This window comes from Panthera pardus, unplaced genomic scaffold (assembly GCF_024362965.1).
Source record: "Panthera pardus isolate Hobbes unplaced genomic scaffold, ASM2436296v1 HiC_scaffold_2, whole genome shotgun sequence".
In the NCBI taxonomy this organism is placed as follows: domain Eukaryota; kingdom Metazoa; phylum Chordata; class Mammalia; order Carnivora; family Felidae; genus Panthera; species Panthera pardus.
In genome coordinates, this window is record NW_026526765.1 from 126252344 (window position 1) to 126268770 (window position 16427).

The following is a 16427-nucleotide window of genomic DNA, read 5'->3' on the forward strand; positions in this document are numbered from 1 at the left end:
CATTCCCTATCTACCCCAGGCTTCCCCTATGCTCACTGGCGTAAGGTTGCTGTGCTACCACATCACCACCTCCTTAAAGCCAGACCTTCCCCGAGGGAAGAATGGGCCATCGAGAACATTTGCCAACACACAGTTATGCGGCCTATGCCCTGTCCTGTTACATAGATGAGAAGGGTGTAGGTACTGACAGCCAATAAGCCAAGGTTATGACTCATCGTTGACAGGGGTATCAGCCGGGAACTGCTGAGGAACGTTACCCAGCTACGGTTAACTGGTCAGGCAAATGCTTCTACACAAGGCTGAACAAAATACCACAGCCAACACCACTCCGAGGCCAACTTGACATTACAGGTGGCTCTCATCTTTAGGGAAACCAGCACTAACAAAAATGTGCAACTCTTGAAACCCAGGGCTCCGAGATGTAGAAGGGCTATTTGCTTGGTACAGGTCTTTGGTCACCTTCCAAGAAGCAATTATGTGCGGCCTACCTCTATGCTTAATTAAGTAATTAATTCACTGTTACATCGAGTAGATAATACACACACATGGGAAAAATCAAACAGTACTAAAGACTTTCTTGTTGTTTGTGTAACAAACACCGTGGAAGGACACCATGGAAGGATGTATGGTATAGAATTTGCATTAATCTCTTTTTGTCCACGGCAGCAAACACTGCTGGGTGTTTACTCAACTGAACCCAGAAGGTACGTCCTCTTAGTTCACTCAGCCCTTACCTTTGAGGCTGGGTGTGGTCAAGCGAGAGCCAGCTGTCATGGATCTGCCCTTGACAAGCTCCCAGGGAGCTGCCGGTCTCTCCCCTGCTCTGCCATGAGCCCTAATTTCTCCTGATTCATACCAGGATTGATAATTGCCTAAAGCAGTCAGGGTCACAGGCTGGGATATTTCTTTTCTATGTACATTTTCAGGAAAGAGCATTTTCCCTTCTTTCACAGGTTATGAAGCCGAAGGAGACGTCTACTCAAAAGCAATGTCGCAAGCAATACATTTAAAATTCCCTAACATGGGAAAGAGTTCAAGAGAGTGGCTTAGAAGCTCTTAATCCTCCTAGTATGCAGACAAGAGGAAGGTCAGTCCCTCAAAAGTGGCCCAGGAGGTTTCTCATAGCACTTCTTCCTGTCTGTAGCAGAGAGCCAGCTTTGAGATCGGTTGACTGTTGGTGCCAAAACAGATTAAGCCTCCTAGGAATTCTGTTAGGACATGCATGCCACCCTGTTTCCACCAGGCAGCACAACTGGGGTGAATGCCACCTCCCTGGATGCTGACAGAGGCACTGAAAAGCCCTGTTGTAACCACACTGGTCCACACCCCATTGGCACTCTCACCACTGTCTGCATGGCCTAGATCTGCAAATAACAGCAGGTAGCATTTACTGAGCATTTACTATATGCAAGGCACCTTATTCAGCCTTAAATGCATTCCTTCATTCGATCCTCATGATGACCCTGTAAGGCAGTCCTTTGTTGTTCCCATTTGACAGATGAGGCAACTGAGGGTTCCAATGGTGAAGCTGCCTGCCCAACTAAGTGGCACAGCCAGCATCTGAAGCAAGGGAGCCTGAGCCTATGTTTTTAACACGTTTGCTGCCTCATAACATGCATGTTTCTAGGCATCCAGTCTTTTGGGGGTGTTTACCTTATGACTGCAGAGCAGGAGTGCTGTGTAAGTTCACCAGTGGGCTCTCTTTCCTAGAGTCACAGGCCAGTGGCATCTCTACTGACTCTGTACCACTTGGTGAGTATTGAGAAGCATGCCCACACATACATGCACACACACACCATGGTTCACGCTGCTTATAATCCCACAGCAGCCCTGAAGAATGTATCCAAGTCTTGTCAGGAGCCTTAAAAACGCAAACCAAAGTTGGCCAGCCTCCTGGGTCACCTGCGTGGCTCAGTCGGCTAAGCATCCGACTTCAGCTCAGGTCACAAACTCGCTGTTCGTGGGTTCGAGTCCCGCGTCGGGCACTGTGCTGACAGCTCAGAGCCTGGAGCCTGCTTTGGATTCTGGGTTTCCCTCTCTCTCTCTGTTCCTCCCCTGCTTGCACTGTCATTTTCCCTCTCTCTCTCAAAAATAAAGATTAAAAAAAAGAATTAAAAAAAAAAAAAAGTTGGCCAGCCTCCTAAAAGCGCCCCTCCCCAGGACACAGCTGTGTGACACGTTTGCACACGCATCTGCTTGACTCCTTAGGCAGCCTAACCTTTCAGAAGGCCGGCCCTGGCCCAGGGGCCCTGCAACTGGCTTACGTGCAGTGTGCCCTCTGAGGTGGCTGGCAGTCTCGAGTGCTTACAGATACTCACGTTGATTTGCCACAGATCTTCCTCTGGTACCACTGCTTGCAGTTGGTGAAGTACTTCTTGTTGGTGCCGATGAGCTTCTGCACAGCACACACGTTGGGGCTGAAATAAAAGCAGTGGTGTCAGCAGGACGGTCGGCACCTCTACCCGACTACCATGTCCTTCCCGCCATGTGGTTCTTCCAGGGTCGTTAGAATGTTCTAGAATGGGTCGTTAGAATGTTCTAGAATTGTCATGGGAATGTATTAGAATGGGTCATTAGAATGTTCTAGATATGGAGAAGGCACAGTCATGTCAGTGTTGGGACCTGCGGGGTGGCTCGGGGGCAGATACTCTCTCCCTTGATTTCAAGCTCCCCTGCAAGTTTCTTACCAAATTAAACCCTGTCAAAGTGTATCTCCCACACTGACATAATTTCATGGAAGTATCCTTCTTTGACATAGGTAGTGGGTCCGTGTAAATAAAAGCATCTTAACATTTTTAGATCAGATTACAGATTGAGAAAGCTAGCTATGTAGTACGTTTGTGAAGCCAGGCAGCTTTGAGAGAAGCCCCCGGCCCTTCTCTGCACCCCCAAACCCCTCTGAGCCAAAATGTCCACAGGCTCTAACTGGGCATCCCAGTGCACATAGCCAGCCCCTCTGTCATGAGAGGAGGCCCAAGTCTGAGCCCAGCACCTCCTAGGCAGCTCCACACAGACACGCTCCACATCCCTAAGCCAGGAGCCTGGCTCTGAATACTACTATGTTGGCTGAGGTGAGGACCTTGGTAGGCGACACTCTCCCAATGGACTCTCAGCCATTCACTAGTTAGACCCCTGCCTGAGTCCACTGTCCCCAGAAAGCCTCCCTCCAGTGTCCCAGGCGACCCTCTCCTGTGCAAATCTACCCCAAAATACGACCCTTGTTTGATGCTTGGTACCAAACAGAATCCAAAACTGATCAGAGTACATATCTTTCTTCTCTCCAATTACCCCCCCAAAGACCCTTGAGGGTAGGTGCGCTGCCTTGTTCTCGCTTTTACGTTCTACATGGGGCCCAGCACTGGGTCAGGGTGAAGAAAGAGCTTGGAAATGACCTTGCTGAAGATACTGTTGCTGGGACCACCCACTCGGAGGAGTTCTCGGGAACGCTGGAAAAGCTCAGTGCAATGCCCAGGGTTCTCTTGAGAAGCCCCCCTTCCCAGAGCTGGTGGGGGGGGGGTGGTTTGTTGGTGTGTCTTTTAACCAATGTATGGAGTCATGACCCAAACCATGCTCAGGCCACGCAGTGGCAGGATCTTCATTAGGAGCCCCGGGGGAAAGGAGTTAGCTGTGTAGCGGGAGACAATTGGGAGGGGGTCTTCCTGACCTGAGGCAGGAAGTTCCTCGGCTGAACCACAAGTCGGAGGAAAACAAAGCGAAGAGACTGAGGGCTTCCACAAAACCTCTGTGTCCTGAGAGATTCAGGTGTCATTTTTATATATCACCTCCTCTGTTACTTTAAAAACGTGCTTAGCAATCATCACTTGCTGCCAGGAAGCCATGGGTACTGCAGCAACAGCTACACCTACCATCCCCATCATATCAGCTGCAGGAACGTGGTCAGCTCTCAAAAAGTCAGAATCGGGTTATTAGGTAGGAGGGCGCACTGACCTTTTGCTTCTCTGCCCTCTCTCTTCTACCATATGGAGGTCACTTCTTTGTCCAGTTTGTGGCTTAGGAGGCAAAGGTGCACAGGCCAAGGAGGCACACTAAATATTCGTGAGTCGGCATAAGAAGCGGAGGGCAAGGGAAGTCGGGGGGGGTGGCAAATCACAGGCTGGCAGGGAGGTAAGCCCGTGTCCCCTTAGTCCTAGCTGGGTCTGACCAGATGCCCAGAGGATTCTAACCGAAGCCACCTTGCTCCTCTGTTTGCCGCCTGGGATTCACAGGTTACAGCCGTCCCCAAATAACCCCTGGAGAGTCCCCACTGGCCACACTCCAGCCCTAGGTACTGTTTATTGCTGTACAACCTCAGAAGTTCTTCTATCTGCCCAAGCAGGAAACAATTACTGTCGATGAATTCCCTGCAACTTTCCGTAGGCGGCTGGCGAATCTTCAGTGAGTCTCTTGTGGATGTGGCTCTGACATTCCTCTGTGGAGTGAGTTTCCACTGCTGCGGCCCCTTTGAGACAGGAGCAGAGGCTGGGGGTGGCTCCCACTCACAGCAGTGGGGGGAGGGGTGGGCTGTATACACAGGAAATCTAGGCTGAAGTTTAATAGAAATGACCTAGCCATTTCTGGGCCCTCTGCCTCCAGCACAACAGTTCTGCTGTTCAACTCGGATTTGAAAATCAAGTGCTTCTTGGGGCACCTGGGTGGCTCAGTCGGTTAAGCGTCCGACTTCAGCTTATGTCACGATCTCCTGGTGTGAGTTCGAGCCCCACATCGGGCTCTGTGCTGACAGCTCGGAGCCTGAAGCCTGCTTCAGATTCGGTGTCTCCCTCTCGCTCTCTGCCCCTCCCCCACTCCTGCTCTGTCTCTCAAAAATAAACATTAAAAAAAAAAAAAAAGAAACTCAAATGCTTCAGGAAATCCAGTCCAGTTTTGGATGTTGGGAGTCAGAAGTGCAAATGCGTTTCTACTTCTCTGTCCGTATTTCTTTTCCCCTCCCTGTAGCAACATGGATGCAGCTGGGAGTCAAGAGATCACATCACAATCTCTACTCTCCGAACAGCTTCCCGTGTTGGGACTAAGTCACTCCAACCCACTAAGCTGCAGTTTCCCCACCTGTAAGATGGGAACACGAATGACAGATCTGCGCTGTGGTGGAGATGGGAGTGTGGGGTGATAAAACGCTGTCCGTGGGCAAGGCACACTTCCTAGTTCTCCTTCATGTCTTGGAGCATGCCGCATTGCCTGAAAAGAGCAGATTTTTCTTCCCTCTCTGCCACTTCTCACTTTGAATGAAGGGTTGGGGCTTGAACAAGGTTACCCATTTTGCACAGGGTGCCACACCTATGTGCAAGGCCAGGCAGTCCCTCGGAATTTTCAGGGACAGTTAGATCACAGTAAATGCAACTGTGCCTGCAAGCGTTTGGTCACAGTTCACCTGCCTGCACACCCACACTTCACTGGGAAGGGTGTGTGTGTGTGACTTCCCAGACCATTCTGCCCATCCCAGATCTCTATAGGCCTTCCTAGAGGCCTTCCTTTGCACCCCCCAAGAAGCAAAACAACAGGATTGGCCTGCAGGGGCATGGGGAAGAGGGGTGCAGAGGCAGTTGAGCTAATATCTGAAATCCATAACAAAGAGCACTCACCTTAAGAAAAAAAAAAAGTCCTATTTTTCAGTTGGTCATTGTCTCTTCTGAGCTCTGAAGGGAAGGAGCTTCTCTATCGAGATGACTCTTGGTGGAGCCCTGACAACACCTTTGGGGAAGCCTCACTGTGGTGTGCATGGAGATCCCACTCCGGGGGACAGCACTGCTCGGCATGCTATCGGGACCTTCTCCTGACTTAGTGGCTAACATACAGAAGGAACAGAAACCTCCCAGGCAGACTGCGGCACCCAAACAGAACATGCTTCTTTGGCAAGAAAGGCAAGAGGGGAAAGGTGAGCTGGGCAGAGACAATGAAGATGCCAGTCGCACACATTTTGACTTTTACGTCTCTTATGATCCCCCTCAACTTTTTGAGCTGCCCCCCTCACCCTTCTGTACACACAGCCACAGTCGAAGGTGATTCTCCCCCTTCCCTAAAGACCCCAAGACATTCTCCTGTGCTCTACTCTTTCCAGGAGGGCACTGAGGCCACAGCTCACTCTGCCAGTCTGCAGAAATCCCCCTCCCCGCAGCCCTGGGCACCTGAAAGGCCAGGTAAGCCCAAGGCAGAGGGAACTAGGACAACTGCTCTCTGTGGGGGGCAGCCGGCACCCACCCCTGGAGCACTCCTAAGGGTGGAGAGCCAAGGCATGGTGAGGCCTCTGAAGTCACCTGTAGTCAACCCCAACAGTGAGTTTTGACCTGAGTATAGGTCTGCCCAGTCATGTGGCAGCCTGGGCACCACCTGGGTTCAAATGCCAGACCCAGTGGCATGACTCTATCCACGTATGGTTTTACTTACTTGTGAAAAAAGAGTTGGTGCAACGGGACGGGCTGGAAGCTATGGCAAAGCCCGGGTGAGTGTGAAGCGGGATGGTCTAGTCTGGGATGTAGAAATATCACCTGTCCCTGCCTGGGTCTGGGCTGGTGTCTTTACCAGGTCAGACCCTCTGCCTGGGTTTGCCTCCTTCAGCCAACACATCAGTGTCAGTGTCTCAAAGGAATAGCTGTGAGATCATGTGCCACATTTATGATCCCAGTTAGTGTTTTAAGGCAGATTCCAGTGTTGGCTCCAGTGCAGGACTAGAGAAAAGGGATGTGTCCTCTCTGGACTCAGTTTCCCAGTCTACACAGCGTGGGTGAGGCCCACGGAATTCTGCTCTTCATCTGGCAGGGGAGGAGGTGCCGCTCGGCCCCTGGGGTGCCTGGTGAGCACTGCCTGGAGCCAGGTGGTGGGCGCGGAGCCTGACCAGGTGAACAGGAGCCCATGGGCTTTGGACGGTGCCACCTTGTGCGGCTCCAGTGCCACATCTGTAGGCGCTTTCCGGACAAGGCCCTGGCTGCACTGGACCATGTACCCTGCCGGGTGGGCTTCCTCTCTGCCCTGGCCACCTTTCCACGGTTATTCTGGGCACGGCCGCCAACTCCCCCTTCCTACCCCTGGGAGAGGAAGCTGAAAGCCTCGGTCGTCCGGTGCTCTTGTCCCGAGGGCCGGTGTTGCCGCTCAGTTCTCCCACCCCTTCCTCTACGAAGCCCGTGCCACGGGCTTGCCCTCCAGGTCCCCCACCTCCTTCTCGCACCCGGTGCAGGGCCGGTCCCTCCGGCCTCCCCGTGCTGCCTGCTCGGCGTTTTTGCGCTCTGTCCCCTGCGCCCCCGGCCCGTCCCGCGGCCACCCCCGGCGCGGCGGCCGGCTTACCCGTGTTGGCGGCCCCGGAGCCGGCTGTGCTGCAGCACCAGCTGGTAGGGCGACTTGGCGGGGCCCGCCAGGGTGGCGGCGGGGCCCAGGGCCAGCGCCAGGGCGAGGGGCAGCAGCCGCAGGAGGAGCGCCATGGAGCGAGAGGACGCGGACCTCGGGAAGTGAGAGCGCCGCCGCCGCGGGCCAGGTTAAGTAGGCGGCGAGCGGGAGGGAGCGGCCGCGAGGGGCGGGGAAGCCGGGCGCCCCCGCCTCCGACCCGCCGCCCCCGCTGCGCGGCACCCCCGCAGCCCCAGGCCCGCGCTCCCCGCTGCGCCCTCCCCGGGGCCACGGGTCATCCGGCAGCGCAGCGGGTGTGGGGGGCTGGCAGCGGGGACAGCGTGGCGGGCGGGGCGGTGGTGTGCTGGGTTCCTCACACGTCTCTGTCCTCCAGGCCCGCAGCTTGCCCAGCTCCGAGGTCCCTCCCTGGTCTGAGGCTACAAAACTCTGGGGGAGAGGGGTGACTGACGGGCACCGCTGATGCCCACCGCACTCCCATCACACTCGGCCTCTGCATTTCGGGAAGAGCACTCACCCCAGGGCTTGCTAACTGGCAGACAGATAAGGAGTAAACCTTATGCCTGCCAGAAGCTAAAAATACATGGGGCAGGTTTTGTTAGACGCTAAGCTACCCTTGGAAACCCTGGAGAAGGGTGGGGTCCCTTGCCTTGGTACACACTCATTCTCTTTAAGTAAACGTCTCTGCAGCACCACGCGCCAGATGGATGCTGTGAAGAGATGGAAGAAGGGGCAAGATTCCTGGCCCGGAGCAGCGCAGAGTGCCTAAGCAGACAGTCACATGGGAGGGAGCTAAGTATCCATCCAAACACCTATTAATCACCCACCAGTTACCTGGCACCGGTAGCCCTGGGGAGACAGAGGCATGCTAGCAAAGGAGATCGAGGCTCTTTCTGAAAAAGCTCACCGTTTAGAGATCCCTGAGCCAATACCCTGCCATGGAGAGTGGCAGCTGGGGCCTGGGGGGCTGGGAGGAGACCCTTGGCTCTATGGAAGTGACACCTGTTCCTCGGCCTGAGGGTGAAAAGAGGTTAGCCAGGCAACCACAGCATGCATTCAGGAACAGGGAGGTCAAGGAGAGAGGAAGCGGGATGACACGTCACAGGACCCAGACCCAAACTAAGAGTCGTGCAGGTGACGGAAAAGCAGGCAAGTGACATGATCAGTATCAGGAACAGGCTGGGAGAGGCCCAGGCAAAACAGGGCAAGCCTGGGGTGGGAAGGTCAGGTGACTAGGAGGGGGACCATGTAAGAGCTGGACCAATAGTGGTGGAGGTGGGCATTCAGAGAGGCGGACAAACTCCAGGGGTGTGGAGGAGGTAACACACTCAGCAAGACTTGGACGCTGTACGTAAGAAGGGGAGAAGGAGGAGGCACAATGACTAAGGTGCTCTTGGCATGGGCATCTAGGCGGGTGGTGATACCATTTTTAGAATAAGGGACACGGACGGGGTTGCAGGTTTGCCAGGAGAGGGTAAGTGGTTTTGGATCCTCTCAGGTCGATGTGCTTGTGACTCATCCAGGTGGAGGGTCCCACAGACAGCTGGATGTGGGATGTGGCTCTCTGGGGGGGCTGGGGTATGGAGATTCCCACGTGGGCGTCACCCTGGGCCTGCATGAAACTGAAGCTGCAGGAGTCCCTGAACTCTGGGGGAGGGCAGGCAAAGCAGCAGGTGGGTGATGGCAATGATGGGGAGGAGGCAGGGTACAGAGCAGTCACCAGGCAGGTGGTGCAGCTGATAGAGGGACAGGAGATGGAGAGTGTGGAGCTACACTGGGGAGGGGGCCCCGCAAGGAGGGGCTGGTAGCAGCACTACTGTATACATGACAGACTCAGCCTGCCCCGTTACAGAGAGCCCCTGGGGACCTGGTTGTGGGCAGCAGGATGGCTGAAGCCAGACTGCGGTGGTTGGAGTGGTGGCACGAGTATGGAGTAGAGAAGATTCTTCTCAAGAATCCTGTCTGGGAAGGGAAGGGGAGAGTCAGGACGGAGGTCAGGTGAAGACAAAATCAAGAAAGGCTTGTACATGTTAGAATGCTGATGGAAAGGAAGAAGAAAGAGAAGAAGGGGTCATCAGAGTGTGGGGTGCAAGGAGAGGAGGGGAGCAGAGCAGTTGAGGGCCGGGGCAAGGGGCAGGAAGAGCTATTGGGGGCCTGACTTGGGGGAACAGAGGGAGTCGAGAGGGGAGGACAAGTTGCAGGGAGATTTCAGGGTAGCCTTGACTAGACTTGGAAACCCCGTGGGCACTGGAGGGTAAGGGAGGGAGGGGGGTAGACAAGAGTTAACCAAGGCTTGAGGCTCAGATGACTGGATACATGACGAGCACCCCGGGAAGGGCACACTGAGGTGCCAGTGGGGAGTGAACCACGAGTCTGGGTGTGTCCACATCATGCCTTCTGGGCCCCCTGCATTTCCAGATGGAGAGGCCCAGGACAGACCTGCCCTCACAGGGCCGGAGGCCAGGGGAATCCTGAGGCCTGGAGATGCAGATTTGAGTCAGCACACCAGCAGGTGGTGGCCAAACCGTGGACTAGGTGAGCTCTCTGCAGCTCCTGCGTTGGAAAAGACAAGGAGGAAGAGCAAGGGGACGGGAGGTGAGGAAGCAGGTCCGAGCTTGCGGAAGGATCCATCTGAGAGGCGGAGAGGCAGGCAGAGAAGAAACCCTGAAGGGAGGCCAATGGAGAGGAGGATTTCACAGAGCTACCACCACTGTCAGCTGGGGCACAGAGTTCCAGCTGGATCCTATCACTAAGCGGCTTCTAGCCTCTGGCTGGCACTCAGGAAGCCAAAGACCAGAAGGCTATAGTTTCCGGGAAACCCCACTTGTGTCTTCTGCCCTGAAGACCAGGAGGTGATCTGGAGTGGTCCTGACATTGACCTTCCCTGATGCCCTCCTTGTCTCCTCCCCTCCCCACCTCCCCAGAAGGGAGGGTTGGGACATTCACTCTGCTGGCTAGCTGTGGGGGCCAGGCTCAGCGCTGGGACCTCTGCCACTTTGGGGAAAATATTCCCTTTGCCTATCTCTGTCCAGATGAGGCTCATTCTGCTCACTGGGGAGCACTATCAAATACACACTTCAGTCTGGAATAAATGCACTTTCCTGAAAACAAATTTCTGAGAGAGGAAAATGTCTCTCCTGCTGCCCTAGGTTCTGGGTTTGGGCCCCTACGATTTAGCTCCACTTTATCTATGAATTCTTTCCTCATCGTGGTGCTTATTATCATTTCTTTTTTCTTTCTTCTTCTTCTTCTTTTTTTTTTCTTTCTGGACCCTGTGGGAGAAAATCCAGAGATTAGCATAGGAAGAACTATTTTGGTGATTTTCCCATCAAAAAATCCTATCTGCTGACTTTCTGCTCAGCCAGTGGTCAAGCAAAGAGAGAGGTATCTTTGGCAATGGCCCCACTCACTGAGTCAAGATGGATGGCCTCTCAGATCACCAGCTGGGAAGGCTGCATTGGCTGGGCTGAGGTCTGAGCACACAGCAGCCTCCATGGTTTGGCATCTGAGTGTGAGCTGCTGTAAAATAACTCCTTTATAAATTTGGGGTGGCTTTGACCAGAAGGGTAAGGTAAGAAACAACAGGAAGTTTCTGGGAAAAAAGGGAGGAAGCAGCCCTTGGCAATTTCACTTAATGGTTCAGGTTTGCAGCTGGTTCACGTTTGTCCCCACGCCAGGATCCACCATGTAGACAGCCAGCCTTGCCTGAGTAATGACACCAGTATAACAAAGCTGTTGAGTACAGGCTCTGGAGGCAGATGGCCTGAGTTCAAATCCCAGCTCCTTATAAGCTGTGTGGCCTTGGGCAAGCTGGTCAATTCCTCTGAGCTTCAACTGCTACTTATCTCATAGAGATGATCATCAAAACTACCCCACAGGACTTAGGGTAGATTATAACTCAAGTCAAGTGGTTGATGCATATGAGTTGCTTACTTCTCCCCAGTAACTGTTTTATATAATAGAGGTCACTGATTAGCAACTCTAGAAGCGATCATGTGAAAATGATCTTTTAATTAATTTCAAGCAGAACGTTTCTCTGTTTCAACATGACTGCTTGGCACAGGACATTAGGAAGCACTCAAAGAGATCCAAGCCCAGGCTTGAAATTTCCCCCGGGGCTGGAGCATTAGCTGCATCGCAGTTTTAGGGAAGATGCATCTTGTGTGTAAGAGCCCGGGAGCCCTGCTTTCCCAGCCTAACTCTCCCTGTAGCAAGATTTACGGGCTTTGGAGCCAGTCAGGTAATGTTGCTGTAAAACTTCCCTCATCTGTAAAACTAACATTCGATGACTTGAGTTTTTCCATGAGCTCAGTAAGAGATTACAGTAATATTTCATTGACTGTTTAGATGTAAGTAAAAAATAAATCCCGTTCTTGCCCACCACTGCCCCTCTCGGAAACTGTAAAACACAGAGCGCCGTGATTGTAAACATGCTCTCCCACCAGAGACAGCTGCTTGGAGGGGTGTTTTTGGACCACAGGACAAGATGCAGCTGGAGAGAGAAGCAGGGGTCCCCCATCCCCGCTGACCTGGATCCAGCTAGGGCGAGCACAGCTCACTAAAAGACCGCTCACTTGGAAGGGATTTTCTTTTTCTTTCCATGTCAGACAAACTGCAGAGAAAGACCGGCTTGTTTGGAACAATAATTACTAGGCTTTTTCAGGCACTTTATAAAAATGACTACTTTCACATTCTGTGGCTCATGTAAGATCACCAAAAACAGTTCAGTTTTTGAAAATAACCCTGTTGTGCTTGACGACGCGCTTTAAACATCACGACGAATTAGTGGTTCCAGCAAGTTCCCCACAAAGGAAACCGAGAGAAACTGGTTTGGGGGTCTGTGGGTGGGAGAACTGGTGTTCGCAGCTTGGTCCACTTCATACCTCCCTCTGGCCATCCTCCCCAGAGCTCCTGGTGATGTCTGTGCATCAGTGGGGACAGATGACATGGCCAAAATAATTTCTAGAGGGCACTCGGCCTAAAAAAGCTGCCGCCATGTAGCGAATTAGCTCTTCAGCACCGTAAGACTTGCTGGGGAGAAAGAAGGATGAGCTTTGGCATGAGATATCCAACTTAAAGGAACACATGAGTCACATCTGGGGGAAAGCTTCCATTCTTTGTACAACACACAGCATTTAGAACAGTACTATACACACAGCAATTCTCTATCCCCCTGACAAATGCAAGAAACAGCCCTGTCTACTAAACTTGAGGGGTTACTGCAGTGCCATTTGGGGAATTTGGATTTGGGTTGTCAAGGGCATACCATAACCTTGCCCCTGAGAACGTGTGGAACACATGCAGAATCTTAGACACCCCACCCCCCGTCAGATACTGTATTTTAACAGATCACCAGGTCATTTGTGTGCATGTCAAAGTCTGAGAAACATAGCCCAGTGGCGTTTTAGGTTAAACGGGTAAAGCTCAGATGAGTTTAAACTACGATTCAATTCATGTAAAGCTTTTCAAGAAATACAGACATTGACAAAGAGAAAGACACCCGAAAATTTTTACCAGCGACATGACCACATTGGAAAGTGGTCAGCTGCTGCACTGAGGCCCAGCTGACTTTCTGAATGTCGGTCAAGATACCGTGGTGACTGGCAGGTGGTTTGTCTTTTGTTTTGCTAAGTCCAGTTGTTAGATATTCAGTGTCTTCTCCACAATGAACAGGGAAAGGAAACTGTGTCTGGTCGGGGTCACCTTCAATTCTTCTTGCTTTTCAAAGCCTGCACAGGGGGCCTGGGTGGTCCACAGGCTGGTACCAGCAAGCGCTTAAACCTGCAGCGTCAGTCTCTACATCTGAAGGGGACAGAACCAACTGTCACAGCCCTAAAATGGCATGAAGCCCCCAGTGTTTACTTTCCTAAATGACTGGCTGTTGTCACAACTTCTCCAAACACTGGCTTTCTTAATCAGGGCTTGCCAAACGCTACTACTTGTTGGTTAGAACCCAACTTCATTTTCCAGGGAAATGGATTTTTCACACGAGAGTTGCATTGATTTGGCTCAGATAAAATCTCCTAGAAGAATCCGCAGGCACTTTTGAGGTTGCCTGACCTCAAATACTTTCGAGGAGTGATAGCCACAGTAGGGAACTTAAGACACAAAGTTTACCCATGCCTTTCTCTACTCCCCTCAAGTTTTCCTGCTTGGAGGGCAAAGGCCTCAAAAAAATAGACATCACCCAAAGGCAATGCATTCCAAACTCCAGCATGCCCCAATGGCTGCTTTGTCCCACTCCTCTCCTTCGTCCCACTCCTCTTGGCTTCTATATTCCTGCCAAGGGCACCGCCCAGGGTTGGAAACCCCACAGCAAATTTTGCCTCTTCCCTCTTCTTGCCCCCCACGTGCAAACGGTCACCAAGACCCTCCAAGCATTCTTTCCACACCTCTCCAGATGTTTCTGCTCCCCCAGGTAGCACTCAAATACCCCACTGCCTCACTTCTCACCAGCAGCAGTCCCCAGCCAGTCTCCTTGACACCCTACCCTCACTGCCGCCATCCACCTTTCCCAACACTGCCTGCCTTATCTTCCCCAAATACCGCTTCTCTGGAAACACTGATCTCCTAGGACACGCCCAATGGCTTCTATTGTTTATGAGAGAAAATCCAGACTTCCCTGTCTGTTTTCTTTCATTTTAATGGACATTTTTTTTTTCTGGTTAAAAAAAGAACGCATGCAGATTATACAGAGCTTGGAAAACACCGAAAAGGCTAGATCATAGAATAAACCTGATCCCATCCATAATCCCTACACCCAAAGTTACTTTCCACTCATTGTCGTTCTTATGCTGTGCCTGGCCGCTAAGGCTCCTATAGAATGCCTCCTTTTGATGGATCTAGCCTGCTCTCCCACGTATCCTGACATCAGCCTTGGCTCCTGCGGGGCAAGGCACACAGCACACAGCCCACACCCCACACAGCCCCACTTCTGCTTCCGCTATGCAGAGCACTGGGCTCCTCCTGGTCTCCACTCATGTAAGAACAGCTTTGCTCCTGAGAAGCTGTGTGCCCTCAGGCAGATTCCGTAACCTTTCTGGGCTGCTGTGTTATCATCTCGTCTTCGTTCCTTGGCCTTCCCACTTGAGGGAGGCTCTCCTTTCCCATGTTAGCCCTTAGGTCTGCCGTGACACTTAGCCCAAGTGTTTACACATGCTCTTCTTTTAGAACTTCAGAATAGCTCCGCATGGAGCCCAGTTAACAGCTACAGCCTCAGTAATTGACTGCTGTCTGTGTTTTGGAAGGTCCAGCCTAAATCCCTTCTGGTGCAACCCCCACCCATTGCAACGGATGGGTCTGGAGTAAGCGGAGACAGACACCACTTTAGCTGGTGGTTCCTCCACCCAGCTAGGATTCTGATTTAAGTGGCCCTCAGAGTCGGGCAGAAACCAAGGGGCTTAAAAAAACCACCTTCCCTCCCAACGTCACATCCTGATTTTGACTCCCCCCCCCCCCCCCCCCGCCGTGCTAAAATGCAGAGAAAGCCTCCACTTCCTCAGCCGCAAGCTGTGTGACCATCAGAAGAAGGGGGAAGAGGTTGCAGCCATCGAGAGATGTGGCTCTACAGCAGCCATCCTGAGAGCCATGTTGAAAGTGCCTAAGAAATGCTCTGATCCTGCCCCCACCCTGCCTCCCCCAAAAGGCCTCAGAACATTTGAATCCATGGTACAGAAGGTGATTTGTGCAGGCCAGACAGCTTGAGAGATAACAGACACATCTTGCCTGCTGGTTGGCACACTTTGGAACATGCCCGTTCTCTAGATCAGCACCTTTACCCTGAAATGGAGGCAAAATTACTCCGCATTTCAGCGTTCTGTGATACACACCCTGACTTCTCTGGACCCGCCCCGCCCCTCACGCAGCAGTCAGGCTCTGGGCCCAGAGCCCACCTGTCAGCACCAGCCGCCTCTCCGAGTCGGCTCCCTCCCCGCTCCCAGCCTTCCCCAGCATTTCCTCCTCAGCCTTCCACCCATGGGGCTCCTGACCTTTCACCAAGACTTGAGGGCCTAAATGCTGTGATGAGAGGAGCCACGGAAAGGGGCTTGGACTGCTGCTTCCCAAGACAGCAAAAGCAGGGGTTAGCCCGGGGATCCCCCAGATGAGGCTGTTTCTAGAAAGGCAGCGAGCTTCAGAGCCATGGGGAAGCCGAGAAAGGCACATACGTGCACGCATGCGCACAGGCTACACGTGTACGCATGCGCGCACACGGACTATTTATCCGTTTGCACACCACTCCTAGCTTACCAACGGCAGGTGCTGTCTTAAGTACTTTCTATGCATTAAGTCATTTCATCCTTAACATAATCCTATGGGTTGGGAATCGTTATTTTTTCTGTTTTACAGATATTAGAAAGGCAAGGCTGGGAGAGGTGAAGGAGCTTGCCAGAGAAGTGATGAAGCTGTAAGCGGAAGAATCAGCATTTGAACAGAGATGGCCCACCAGGTCCTAGCAGCCTCACTGCCTACACCGCTGTTGAATGCCCCTCGGCGGGCAGTGTAGTTGCACACTTTTCGAAAGCTCTAGAACTTTCTCTCGCTTGCACAGATGTTCACTGAGCAAACCCCGCAAGTCCCCAGCAAACTTTCTGGTGAATGAGGCAGCTTCGGTGAGGAAAGTGGTGACACAGAGCCATTCCCTCCCACCCCAGAGAGGCAGAGGACTGAGCTGTGGAACCATCGTTTATCTTCACCATGAAATCTGTGTTCCTTTGAGTGACTCAACTAGAATTATTTAGCACCCCTCAACAACCTTACCGTTAGGCCACTCCCAGCTTACAGAAAGAACCATCTGTATTTACTGCTTGGTGAATCTAGATGAGCCCGTGCCTCCCAGATACAGGGGAAGGGATTATCCACCTGCTCCCATAGCAGTGACTTGCTGCTCCTCCAGATTAGCCACTTGCAGGGTCCTCTGATGAAGTCTCCAGAATTTGCATTGAACAAATAAAAATGCTACTCAGCCGGCATAGGCAAGACGAGAATTGCTTTCTTGAATTTGGGGGAAGCACATCCCTGTCTTTTCCCCACTGCTTAAGCAGACACCTGAGGGAGTTTGCAGCACTGACATTGGGCTCCCC

General features: G+C 52.5%; 1 protein-coding gene across 1 annotated transcript in view; it reads right to left on the reverse strand.

Moving 5' to 3' along the window:
- TGFBI (transforming growth factor beta induced) overlaps positions 1 to 7552 on the reverse strand; it is a 32834-nt gene extending 25282 nt beyond the window's left edge. Inside the window, exons 1-2 of the mRNA XM_019421935.2 lie at positions 7294 to 7552; positions 2319 to 2417 (exon numbers count right to left, since the gene is read on the reverse strand). Of these exons, the coding sequence (XP_019277480.1) occupies positions 2319 to 2417; positions 7294 to 7427 (233 nt within the window). The 5' untranslated portion in view covers positions 7428 to 7552. The remainder of the gene's footprint in view (positions 1 to 2318; positions 2418 to 7293) is intronic.
- Between the last annotated feature and the right edge of the window lie 8875 nt (positions 7553 to 16427).